This window comes from Lissotriton helveticus, chromosome 1_1, assembly GCF_964261635.1.
Source record: "Lissotriton helveticus chromosome 1_1, aLisHel1.1, whole genome shotgun sequence".
Taxonomy (NCBI): domain Eukaryota; kingdom Metazoa; phylum Chordata; class Amphibia; order Caudata; family Salamandridae; genus Lissotriton; species Lissotriton helveticus.
Genome location: NC_136057.1, coordinates 1,945,653,193 through 1,945,666,447, shown reverse-complemented (window position 1 = coordinate 1,945,666,447; position 13,255 = coordinate 1,945,653,193). Strand labels below are relative to the sequence as shown.

The 13,255-nt window shown below is 44.9% G+C and overlaps 1 protein-coding gene across 4 annotated transcripts in view; it reads left to right on the top strand.

Moving 5' to 3' along the window:
- Positions 1–13,255, top strand: part of NOS1AP (nitric oxide synthase 1 adaptor protein) — a 1,240,081-nt gene that overhangs the window by 166,891 nt on the left and 1,059,935 nt on the right. For all 4 annotated transcript variants that reach the window (XM_078643785.1, XM_078643775.1, XM_078643807.1 and 1 more), the window contains exon 2: positions 9,026–9,097. In XM_078643785.1, coding sequence (XP_078499911.1) covers positions 9,026–9,097 — 72 coding nt within the window. The remainder of the gene's footprint in view (positions 1–9,025; positions 9,098–13,255) is intronic.

Sequence of the window (13,255 nt, the reverse complement as noted above, 5' to 3'; positions counted from 1 at the left end):
TGATTCAACACATCTCTTATAGCTTCCTTATATGGTTGAAGGTCATTGGATGCCCACACTCAGACCAAAACTAAAGTGGTCTTATTTACATACATGTGAGCCTTGTTTCCCTGCTGGTGACTATACATCCCGTCAGGTGTCACAACCTACATATATGGTTTTCGCTAATGTGTACAGCAGCCGGCGCTCATCGTGTCCTCATGTGTAGCTTGTGCTACAAAGACATAAAGTTAGAACGAAAACACCTGCAGTGACTCCGTCCTCGCAGTAGCTCCAGGGGAGCCTTCATCGTGCATCTCAAAAATAAAGATTCACACATTCTCAGCTGGCTAGATGCCATGTCCTTGGGCATTAATTTAGAAGCTGTCATAACATGACAAATAGAACTGCGAACAACACAGCTCTCTGGAAGGCTGAATAGAACAGTCTTAGGAAGGGATCATGTAATCAGTAATGTCATACCTCACTCTCTCTGGTGCAGTTGATAGAGGGAGGCTTGTATCTTTCCATCATGCTCTGGTACCATCTCTTTCCATGATGGAGTCAACTGAGGAGCATCATGAACCTACTCCAGGCTAGTTATTGACTAAATGGTCAGACAGCATCCACATAGTAGAGTTAAATCCCCCCCACAAAGCCCTCTCAGGTCAACCTAAGTTTCAGGTTGTGCCCGATGGTCCTGTAAGAAATTTAAGATGTCCGCAGCAATGGCTGCCGGTCAGAGTCAGTGAGTCCGATGCAATCTCCTTCCTTTACAGTGGCTGTGATCCTGCAGATAACCTGAATCTTGCCACAGAGTAGGTAACTCTTAGGGGTGGGTGCACACCCCTCACTTACTCTCTGCTGAGGGAATCAACAGGTTCATCAACTGCTCTGCACCCCTGGCACTTTGTATAATGGGCTTGTGATGTGGCTGGCTTTGCTGGGTCTGCCTTTCAGTAGCTGAGTCCTTGTGCCCGGCTCTCCAGCCCTTTACCGTTCAGGTCTGAGCCTTCCTCTCTAGCGCAGGCCTTGGGGCAGTCAGGGTATTTCCTGCAAAGGAAGAAGCCGGTCCCCTGCCACCCATGTGGGCAAGAGAGGGTGGAGGCCTAGCGATGCTTCCACGCGAGCAGCACCCCCAAGCGGCGACTCGAAGCTCAGTAAATGAATACAAAAACTGCATGAGTAGCTATCTAATCTGGAAAGTCCACTAACAACATGCATTCCACTCACAAAGAGGCAGCCAATCTGACAAAGTCCGTCCCCGTCAATCATCGTAGAATCAGTCACCTTACCACCACTTGCATCATCCTCCCTGTCTAGGCTGGATATAGTCCGCTTCTACCAGGCCTCCAAACACATGGCTTGCATTGTTCTCTACAGGATACTGCACCGGCTGCAGTACAAGTGCACTCTCTCTCACACCTGTACCACATGTGGCAGAATATATCCATGCAGCATATCAGTTCTTATAAGTACATTTTCAAGTTTGAAAGGAAGGCTCTTATTATAATGTGTTAAGTAACCCTTAGTTATAAGAGTGGTTTTATTTTAGACTGGAGTGAAGAATCCGCCATGAAAAGGCAGGCGGTGCAGGAACAAATGGGGCCCTAGAGGGCCCCCAAGAGCTCTGCCATGGAGATACATTCAGGGAGCACAACATGTGCGCCCCCTGTCTGTATTCCCCCAAAGTTCCAGCACAGCATGGACATCACCTTATTTTTTACCGTTCCCATTGTGGTGCCTGTTTATCAGGCACCTCCATTGGAAAGGGGAAGAACCTTCCACCATACAAGAGTTCAACTCTTAATACGGCGGGCGATCCTTGCACAGGTTCGATGCAGTTGTGCCGGTCTAGAGCCGGCGCAACTGCACCAAACTCGTAATCAGCACCATAGGTTTAACAGTTGCTTTAGAAAAGATAATGTCAAGCGAACGCTGTGCATCCTGTGCATCAGAATCACAGCTAGTTTGTGTTTTTTTTTTTATTTCTTTTGCATGCTTTCAAAGTGGTGATGGAAAAATCTTTCCTGGGCAAATTCAAAAGTCAGCAAAGCCGGACTGTTGCAGTTCAGTTTTCCCTTCACAGCGAGAAAACAACGGGATGGACATTTTATTACAATTTCAAATGGTTACACAGTAGTAACAGGTTTTCTGAAACATCTCCTGCTGTTCTTATTTCGCTAGTTGAAAAATTTCAGAGTGGTTTAGCATGTCTCGAATCAAGCAAAGATAAACCTCTGACTTGAGAATGTTCATTTCTATGTTGATCCTGTTCTCTGTTCCTGTTCATATACACCTGCGTGTAAAGCAAGCAACAGAATAAAACGAGTTCTGTAGTTGCAGAAATTGGGAGTAAGTTGATTGACAAAGTCAGAAGTAAATTGTAGGAAACCCCACTGTGGCGGAAAATAAACAGTGCTTGTGCATCAAGCCTCACTGGACATCACTTCACTGCCTCTGAAGGGATGAGGCATAAATTGGATAGCCGGAAGTAACTGTACCACCTCTTTCCCTGGCCTTCCTTTACTGCTGTACTAGATTGGGAACTTTTTATATACTAACGTCTCTTAGGGTAGCACAGTATAGCAGATAAGGCTTGCTGTAGGCGGTACTACAAGATTTAGGTTTGGAAATCATTTACAGCATAATGTAATAAAACAAATAAATTCAGTGAAGTCAGAGGTAGTACTTTTAAAATGAATTGCTCTTTGTATGCAAGTGGGTAAATAGGTAAGGGAACTACCGGCACAATTTAAATGTCTAGGAGGGGTCAACATACAACCCCAAAGAAGGTATTATGTTATCAAATGTTGTAATTAAATTAACATTAGTGTCTGCTGTCAATATTAACTTCTAGGTAGGAGATGGAGAGTTTATGGTAGTTCCAGTAAACAAGCACTTATTATGATGTCGGGCGTACCGACACCGACAGGCCATTGGTGTCGGTCTGCCCGACATCGGTCTGACCACTGAATTACAATGCAGCAGGTCGGACCGCAGAGGGTGGGGTGGGTGGGTAGGACCACCCCCTACGACAGGATACAAGATCCCGTCAGGGCGGCGATTGGAATTCTAACCCTACAGTGGAGGCGGTGCCTGCGCTCTACGGATTAGGATGTCCCTTTCCAACTGCCTTTTCATGAGGGTCCCACCGCCATGAAAAGGCAGACTGAAAGGGTCTTTGAAGGCCCCAAGCAGGGCCCTTGTTCCTTGTAAGCCACTGTTCAGAGGCCCTGGGGGCATATGTAACGCCCCCATGCACATTCATGCATGGTGTGCCAGGCACAACCTGGTGCCTTATACACGGTGCATGAATGTGCACAAAGTGCTGTATAACACTACGGCTTATGCTGCGGGCCTTTTCCAGGGACCCAGCACAAGCTGCAATGTTATAGAGCATTTTTCCACCCGCCAGCCCAGTGGGCACATTGTAACTTGGCAGTCGGGCTGCCCTTTGCCTGCCAGGCCGTCCAAGTACCGCTGTGGTGTTGGGCATTGGTCTGACCATCCGGCATCATAATGATGCCCTAAGTCTCCGTTCCTTAAGATGGGCCCTGTTCCCAGTCCCTCCGGTGGCAGACAGAATATTACAAATGCATCGAATGTGCCATCCATTTCTTTGCAGTGGCACAACCATGCATTAGATCCCACCACACATTGGACCCAATTGCAGTTTCTTTTTAGGGTTTTCTGTTCTTACAGTACCCTAAATATGTAAATAGTCTGGAACCTTAACTTTTATACTGATAGCTTTATCTGTTCTTGAATCTGTGTGGCTACCCTCAACCAAAAGGATGCATCCTGGTGACTTGTAGTAAAAGAGGAAACCACTGGGCACACTCCAACTGAAGACTGAAAGAGATTACTAACAAAAGAGCAATGAATTATCTGTAAATTACAGTGTCTGTTGACCAAGGGGTGCCCTAACAAACCATATCAGACCATACTCTTTAAGCTGTACTCAGGTTTCCAGCGAGGGTCGAGTAATTTTGTGAAGCAAAGAGTAAACATGTGCCTAACTCTATGATCATGAGAAAGGAAGAAGATTACCCTCAGGTGTAACATGTATGTACATTGTTTCAGCTGAGGACGCTCATCATTATTTGATAGTGTCTGGAGCCAGAATGTAAAAGAGAGGCATGAGACGACAGACAGACACTTCTTTAGAAAACATGGATGTAGAAGTTACATTGAGGCATTAACTTGCATTTTACACCATCAGTGTCCATCTATTGATAAAAGAAATATAAGATCTAGTAAAGACAGCACAGAATTCCTGACGGGGGTCGCGTTTGAGTTTGGATTGTTCGCTGCACAGAGCAAAAGGGGAGGGGCATAGCAGTGGATTCTGGGAGGTACTATGGTGTATTGAAACATTTATATAGTACCTACTGCCCCTACTCTACTCCTTGTAAGTCTGTAGTGAAACCTGTGTTCTCTTCGTTTCGATTCTGTGTGGGAAGTGTTTCCAGGGATGTTTGTGGACCACCAAGGTGCAGTTTTAGTGTTATGGGATACAGCGCTTAGCTGTGTGATGCATGAAGTGCCAAAGAGATCGAGACGCAGTTTATAGTTCTCAGTAAGCTGGAAGCTTTGAACAGCTCTTCAGGTCCGTTTATGGTATTTCGTATGATCATAGTCCACGGAGCTTGTTACTGCACTAGAATGTCCAGTCTGAGATACCTCTTTGCTTAAAATTTGTGGTCCTGAGCAGACATGGGTTGTAGAACATTTGGTGGAGGGATTCTAAGCAGGGGTAGACTGTTTGTTAAAAAGTGATCTAAGATCAAGGCTAGCCTGGCAGCCAAACAGATTCTAATGAGTCTTTTGTTCTCTAGGAGCAGTGGTGTAACATCAGCCCCCACAGCCCCTGTGGTGCGGGCAGAGGGAGCTCCAGGAAGCCTCCTTCGACACTGTGCATGGGTGATGGCCCCCTGGCCTGAAGGATCCTGACTGGGTCCTGAGCGTGGGGCACCCTCAATATACCTTGCAGAGGGACTACATTAAGTTGTGTTACACCACTGTCTAGGACAGCTCTGGCTTGACAGGCTATATGTGTAGGTTTTGTCAGCCATTCCAGATAGGTGCCAAAGCTTCCAGTGGGAAATCAACATGGAGAATGCCATGTGAAAAAAGATGTAACACAGAAAAGAAGAAAATCCATCTTGTGCTGCAATCTTAGTCATGTATCTTGTTCAATAATCATAGTTGTGTAACATAGGACCCTACTCACTCATCACAAGCTTCCAAAACATGAACCACGCATAATCATTACCTGACTGGTACCAGAGTCCACAGCCTAAAGTGTGCACACCAGAGGAAAGTGAAGGACCCTACTAAGAGGGACTGAACAGGTTTTACACAAATGTGTTGGTACATCCTCTCCCAAGAAACAAAGACGTGTATCTTCCTGCACCAAAGATCTCCTTCCTCCAACCACAATTCTCATTGTAGGGGAGGAGGGTCAGCAGTGCTTAATTTGTAAAACAATAAGTGTAGAGGCCCTATTTTATGCTCAGAAACCAGCGCTATCGAATGTCAGGGTGCCGAATATCAAGGCTGCTTAGTCTTGTTTTCACCTTAGGCCTCTTCCATTCACCCCCTACCACTTTATCTCATTCTGGCAGGTTCTTTTTCATCCATGTTCCATTTGTCACTGTTTTTCTATCTTTCGCGTTCTCCATCTTTCCAGCTTTTGTATTTTTCTGTCTCTTGTTCTTGCTAAAGTCTGATGAGTTCAAATAAGTGCTGGTGGGCCCAACATGCAACCAGTGGCTCAAATTAAGAGCTGGGCGGCAGCCACCCTCCAGTATTGAAAGAAATCCACTATGATCGCTGAAATGTCACAGAGCAATGTGGGAAATGTCACAGAGTAACCCAGAAAACCAAAAACTAGCAGGGGGAATACAGCTTTGCATCGATCTGAGAATGTTCGTCTGTACTCAGTCAACAGGATGTAAATTGAGCCTTCTAATTTATAGATTACATTGGCAATGGGAATTCGATATTCTCCCTGGAATTGCTCATTGGAAATGACAAAGACCTCGTCATGGATGGAATTGAGCAGACTTAATGATTTACTGTGAATGAACAATATGTTCTCCAGCTAAATAGTCTTTGGACAAAGTCATACTATTTCTGGAGCTAATTATCTGTCTTTGGTTTACATAAGTCGCTCGAGAGCTCCAATTCTTAGGATATCCCACATAGCTGCTGAAGGGCACTTGTGGGAAGTACTTGTGGTTTCCAGCCAAATTTTCTCTCCATGCCTGTGTTCTCACGAACTGTTATTTGTTAATCAAGCAGGAAAATTCATGTACCTTGGCACTCGTGCCAAAAGTATACACAAAGCTCGGCAAGCAGGTAGTAGTTGATTCAGCGCAAGTCTTGTTATGGCTCACTGACCCACACATTGTGTGTAGGCATATCACAACAATCTCCAACATGAGCAAGCGATGCACAGACCACCTGGAGCGGTCCTAGGATGTTGGCCACCAACATAGAGTGGATGTTAATGATACTTCAGGTGGTTATTTATTGCCTACGAACCGAACAAGTAATGCTTTTGCCCCATGCACCTGCAACAAACCTTATAGACCCAGGCGGAAAGCTGTTAACATCTGCCACCAATGCAGAGCCCACGATGCCTCTGTTTATGTGTTACACCCTTTGAGCATAGCCAAAGTGCTTCCAGGTCTGGAACACTTGAAGGGTCACTTTGTAATAGACTGACTACTGTTGTTTCCAAGAAAGCCCAAAATAACAATTAAAATATGCGCAGGGAAAGGAAAATGCAAAACAAGGGAGACTCATAAAAGGCTTTTGCAAAAGTTGTTAGTCATATAAGTCAGTAGTTGTTGCCTTTTGGCTTGCCAAAGATTTTATTTAACAGCTGTATAGGACGTCAGTCTCCATTTGCATCTCAACTTTCCCTTCCACTTTTTAAAAAGTTTATGCTTCCCATCATTATCTAACTCGTTTAACCGTGCATTCATTGTTAGTTAATATTCATATGTGTATGAATATAGAGGGCATAACTCCCCCAACATACACACACATACACTTATCATCTATGCAAAATCCCAGAATTCACTCTTTATAGAAACCTTATATTCCCAAAAAATCACTGCCAGGAAAACGAAAAGAGATTGCTACTTACTCTAGCCCATGAAGAAGGTTCAAGCCTCTGGTCCTCTCCTACCTTGATGGAGGAGATGCTCTGTTCAACAGCCTCTTTAAGACCAATCTGTCACCCCAAAAAGGCTCCTACGCACTGCGGCATGTCTCATTGAGGGCTTCAAGTTCAACCACGTTATCCCACTGCTAAGTGGGCTACGCTGACTTCCCCTCCAAGCCCTTATCAACTTCAAGATCCACTTCATCAGAAATTATACCAGATAATAGCCAAGAAACTAACCGCCTCGCTTGGACGGCACAACACCACGAGGCAGGATGACGCCAGATAGGACATGAATATGTGCAAGAAAGAAAGAAAAAACAGATCACCATCTATACACCCAGATTTTGGATTGGCATTACTGTCAGTGTAAGAATTGCTCCAACCCTCCTTCAACTCAGAAAGAACCTGAAGATCCATATGTTCTTCAGTTAGCATTATGTCCCACCTCCGGTGTTGCGTTTGATGACTAGAGGGGTGATTTTATAATTTTGCTGTGATCGTGTGGCTGAATCGAGCAAAGTAGAGTAAGAGGAAGCTGCTTGTATGATCGATCATACCGTCCTGGTGTGGCAGTGGTTCTGGTTCTTTCTGGTTCTTGAATATACATAATCCTAAAATGTCTCCAGCAGAAGAGTGAGGTTTTTACCGCTTTCTAAAACTGTATGTGGACCTGCATGTTTTTTTTGTCTTTGCTAGGAGTGAACTTTAAGGTAATGTTGCCCTACAAGGAGGAGGTTACACATTTGCATTACTGGCACAGCGACCATACATCATAGGACCTCCTCTTCATCTCGCCCACCCCTCAAGGATCTCTTCAGGGTCCTTGCTGTCCAATGTAGCTAGCACAGTGTGAAAAAGAGGACTATAAAAAGGAGACCATAGACTCTGTAATCCAGGCCGGGCCGGACTGGCCGTACCAGGCTTCAGCCGTTTTGCCAGGGAGGCTTGAAGGGTGGGGGCTGGTTTTCCAGCAGTGGGGGCTGCTATTGCAGTGGTGCTGTAATATTGGCCCTCCTAACAAAAGCAGCAAGCACGTGTTTCCAGGCTCCTGGGGCCACACGGTGCTTCCCATGGGGCTGTTCTGAGAAAATTGCCAGGGCTGCTTTGGGTTCACAGTCCAGCCCTGAATCCAGGGTTACTACTCATGAGAATTTGAAATCCAGTTGATTTCACGTTGACTCTGTAGATCATTTGAAATGTGTGATCTTTTTGTTGTTGTCTCGGTTGCTGATAGGAAACCTTTAGTAGAAATACCCATGTTTTACAAAGTTCGACATCCAAAGTTGTGTGTGTGCGCTATCTGACACAGCCTCCTGTGTCCAGATGTGATCGCTCTTGTACATCTTTTTCACTGAACAAGTGCCTCAACCTGCCCCCTTGAGTTTGCTACACCAACAGGACCATCCAATACGGTCACCTGACCCACTTCAGCATCTATACCTTGGACGGGCAATTCTTGATTATTTGTTACTCTCGGAGAGACATATATTATGTTGCACTCTTCTTTTTTTCCCTACTTGTGATACTATGTCAACTGTGAACCATTATTTTAATCCTACATCTTGTAAAGCGCTCTGATAGCCAGTCTAGTCTGTGCTATATAAAACTCCCCAAAAAATATACTCATTTAATTATTGAAGGTTTTTTAAGTCCTGGATAAAATTTCTGTTTTGTGACAGTCGCTGAATGAGCAAGTGGTGTTCATATACGATAGGTGGTCAAATGTGCAAGATGATGTAAACCGTTTTTAAGGAGTGATTTGTAAATAAGCATCTCTGTAGTCCTGAAACGTGTTCTATTTTGATTGTCTAATTGCGATTGAATGGTTTACTCACAGTTTATTTTCTTCTTTGTTCTTTGCAGTACATTGGAAGTCTGGATGTACCTCGGCCAAACAGCAGGGTAGAAATTGTAGCAGCTATGCGAAGAATACGGGTAAGTGAAAATACCATTACCTAAGATGACTCTTGACATTTCAAAGATTCGTGCAGGAGCGCTCATTTGTTGACATTGATTTGTTTCCCTTGGGTTATGTTGTCAAATTGTGTAATGTACACTGACTACCAGTGCGTTGTTTGCATTTGGTGTTACATTCAAGCCTGTTACTGTTTTTCCCAGAATTGAACTTCCCTCTGGGCTTGATGTTGGATTGTGGATTACTGCCGGCTTTTTGCTAGATTGATACTTTTTCTCCCTGGGTGGTTGTTATGGACATCTTTGCTGTACTATACACTTGAGGAAACAGAAAAAAAAGGAGTGAACCAGTTAACCCAGTTGAGACCGGGTAAGTGTAGGAACAAAAGAACAATGTCTCAACTGGTCATTCGTGTAGGGGAACAATTAAGTATAAGTTTTAGTCATATAGCACAGAAAGGGTCAAGGGAGACCCAGGTGTGGTGGGAGGGTTGTTATTAGCAAATAGAAGCACAAAATAGAACTAAATTGCAGTAACCATAACAACCAGATGTGCACTGGTAGTGACGTGATTGGTGAACGGCGCAGTGACACATGTGATTAAGCAACAACGTGGAGCGGCGAAGAAACAATATACAGTGGGGGTCAAACAAAAGTATTTACAATCACAAACATAGTTCCATTATTTGTAAATGACCCTTTGGATGCCGCAATTGGCGTTGTAGAGTCAACGGCGTTTCAACCTCTATAGCTTGAGGTCATCATCAGGACAATGGTTACTTGGTTGAAAAAGTCCTCTGGTGCGATAGATTTGGGGACGATGGAAGGTGCCCAGAGCATGGGCTTGCTGGTGGTGGGTGCGTAGAGGCGTAGCTGGAGCGTGCAGACAGGTTGCATGAAGCAGCCGCTAATGGTGCTTCTTGTGGCGTGGGACTGCGGCGTACGACCAAATTGGTAGTGCTCTGTAGCGTAGGTCGGGAGGCTCGTGGGAATAAGGTCCGGCTGTAATAGGCAAATGGTACAATCCAGTACAGGATTCCGGGGAAAGTCCGGCGGTGGGAACGAGTGAATCTTCAAAACCCTGATAACGAGTGAAGCGTCTCAGGCCTGATTGTACTATTTGCCTATTACAGCCGAACCTTACTCCCACGAGCCTCCCGACCTATGCTACAGAGCGCAACCAATTTGGTCGTACGCCGCAGTCCCACGCCACAAGAACCACCATTAGCGGCTGCTTCATGCAACCTGTCTGCACGCTCCAGCTACGCCTCTACGCACCCACCACCAGCAAGCCCATGCTCTGGACACCTTCATCCCTCCCCAAATCTATCGCACCAGAGGACTTTTTCAACATTTTAACCATTGTCCTGATGATGACCTCAAGCTATAGAGGTTGAAACGCCGTTGACTCTACAACGCCAATTGCGGCATCCAAAGGGTCATTTACAAATAATGGAACTATGTTTGTGATTGTAAATACTTTTGTTTGACCCCCACTGTATATTGTTTATTCGCCGCGCCACGTTGTTGCTTAATCACATGTGTCACTGCGCCGTTCACCAATCACGTCACTACCAGTGCACATCTGGTTGTTATGGTTACTGCAATTTAGTTGTATTTTGTGCTTCTATTTGCAAATACAACCCTTCCGCCACGCCTGGGTCTACCTTGTCCCTTTCTGTGCTATATGACTAAAACTTATACTTAATTGTCCCCCTACATGAATGACCAGTTGAGACATTGTACTATAGACTTGAGCAGACTTTTTGAAAATTGATAATTTATGTGTCAAAGGAATAATTATAGTTTTGTTTTCAAACTGCTTCATGTCACAAATGGGTCTGATGTTTCTGGGGTAAACCACTGTCATATTCAGCCTTGGTGTAGCCATTGCTATTGACCCAGAGGAGGAGCACTGTCGTTCCAGGTGGTGATTGGTGATTTTATCCATAAGGTGGTAGAAGGAGCCCTGTCTGTGGATGTTGTTTAAGAACTTGGGCATTTGGGGCCCTTTGCTCCCGTCTACATTGGGAACCATGAAATACCAGAAGGGTACGCTGGCCATGATAGTGTCTGGCAGTGTCGGCCATCTTGGAACATATGATTAAAGTGTGTTCCATACTTTAGAATTCTATTGAGGGCTGGAAGGGTGCACGTTCTTTGCATACTGAGTGAGGTCGTGTGGTCTCTGACAACCATGTTGCCTGTTTCCTCTTCAGATTGTGGCACTGAGCAAGAGGGATCTAAAGCTCAGTCAAAAGAATACTGTAGAGACACGTAGGTCTTGTGTGGCATAGTGCACGTGTGCAAGGTCACTACTGTCTGACTCTCTTAACAAAACACAGCCATTAATCAGCATGTTCTAGCGGAAGACTTCAAAATCCGAATCAGCAATGAGTGACGTCTGAAACAGACGAGTATGTATCGTGTACGGATCTCGTTCGTAGAATGCTGAGAAACACTGACACACTTTGTTGGCACTATTATGAGACGATTAGATAGCTCTGCGGGTTAAGAGTCCACTCTGCAGAGATTTGCGCGCTACCTGCTAGCAACAGTTCCCATTCCCGCAAGTGACTCTTCTTTTCACCTTTCGAGGTCAATTAAATGAACATCAGTACATTTGGTAGTAATGTGCATTATTTAAGTGCCAGAAGACAATTGCGTTTGCAGTGCGCGCTCTGGACTAGAAGGGATGCTCACATTGTTATTGGTGCTCAGAGCTCAGGTCACAAAACGTGACCTTGCTTGCGCTGGAGGTGAGAAGAGGAGCTGTTTTTCACTGAATGAGATCGGATTCGAGCCTGGTTGATGGATACTTTATGGCATGCCTGGGTGTCGAACAGATGCTGTAGGTATGAAATGTCAGAGGGATGGATGGCTCATCCAGATGCCTTGCGCAGGGGCTTGGGACTCGCGCGCCGGCTATAATTGTGTCCGCGAGACTTACGCTGCGGGCACACGCGCCTGGCACCCCCGCGCGTGCCGTATATCCTGCTATGAACGACTCGAAGCAAAAGTGTCCGCAGTTCATCGCGGTGAATCATGGGCGCCATTTCTCACTTTATCTTCTGGTGATGGGAATGTCTTGGTAGTTTGGGGTATGCGTTGGCTGCTGCTATATGTCAGGCCCAGCTTTCGCGTTTGGGATTAGGATGCAGCAGAAGTATTACCCATAAACCACTGGGCCTTTTATCTTTGTCGGTGTTCACCGTAGGTGCATGACTGGCTGTCCTTCACGAGATAATCATGCAGCGCTGCTCAAATAACTCGTCGATAAGTTACACATTTTATTTCCTATCAAGTCGTCGATTGACTGAGTCTAACTCGCTTAGAGACTATTCCATCTCCCAACATCTGTCAAGGAGTCTGTGCTTGTGTTCTTCACGACTGTTCCATTTGTCCAATAACGCAGGAGCTGGGCATCGGAGCACGCTGGATGTAAAACCCTCCGCATACCTATCCTCTGTACGAATCCAATGCTTGATTACTGCTTTTTATATAGATAAAAGACAGGGGGTGTCCAACATAGGTCCAGAAAGGCAGATCTGTTTCATATTTTTACAATAGCTACTCACAACGTTCATTCCATTCAGTTTCATGGTACATAGAATTATTTTAGGTGTATTTATTTAAGTGGTCTTTCTGGGCCTACTGGACCTACGTTAGGTACCCTTAATATAGAGGCTACTGAGCTCCTGTGAAACTATTAAAACCAGTAAACCTTAAAATCTTTATTTTCTTCTGATTTGCACTACTTTATTGTACATTGGAAAGGAACTGGATGTCCAGTTGTGGCATTGTCCTGGACATGGAACACTAGGACCCTGCAGAACATAGTCCTTCATGCCACATTCTCCAGGGCAGTCATTTTAAGCCTGGGGTCCGCAATACTTAATCGTGGCATTCACAACTGGTGAGAAAGTTATATATTAGTAGACTAGTAAAACACATATACATAAAAAAAGCAAATTTAATTTTTTTTAAATGCTCTGTAAATGTAGAGGAATTTAAAATTGGTGATTTAAAATGAAGTTGGTATCCTTAACTTGATTTGTGGGAGCAGCGCAACTGGATTATGTTCTGTTCAGCTGTGTTCCATGAGTGACTCATCACATCTTGAAGTCTGGCACAGATGAGTTCAAGAGATGGGCTGTCCCCCCAAACGAATCCCCAAGA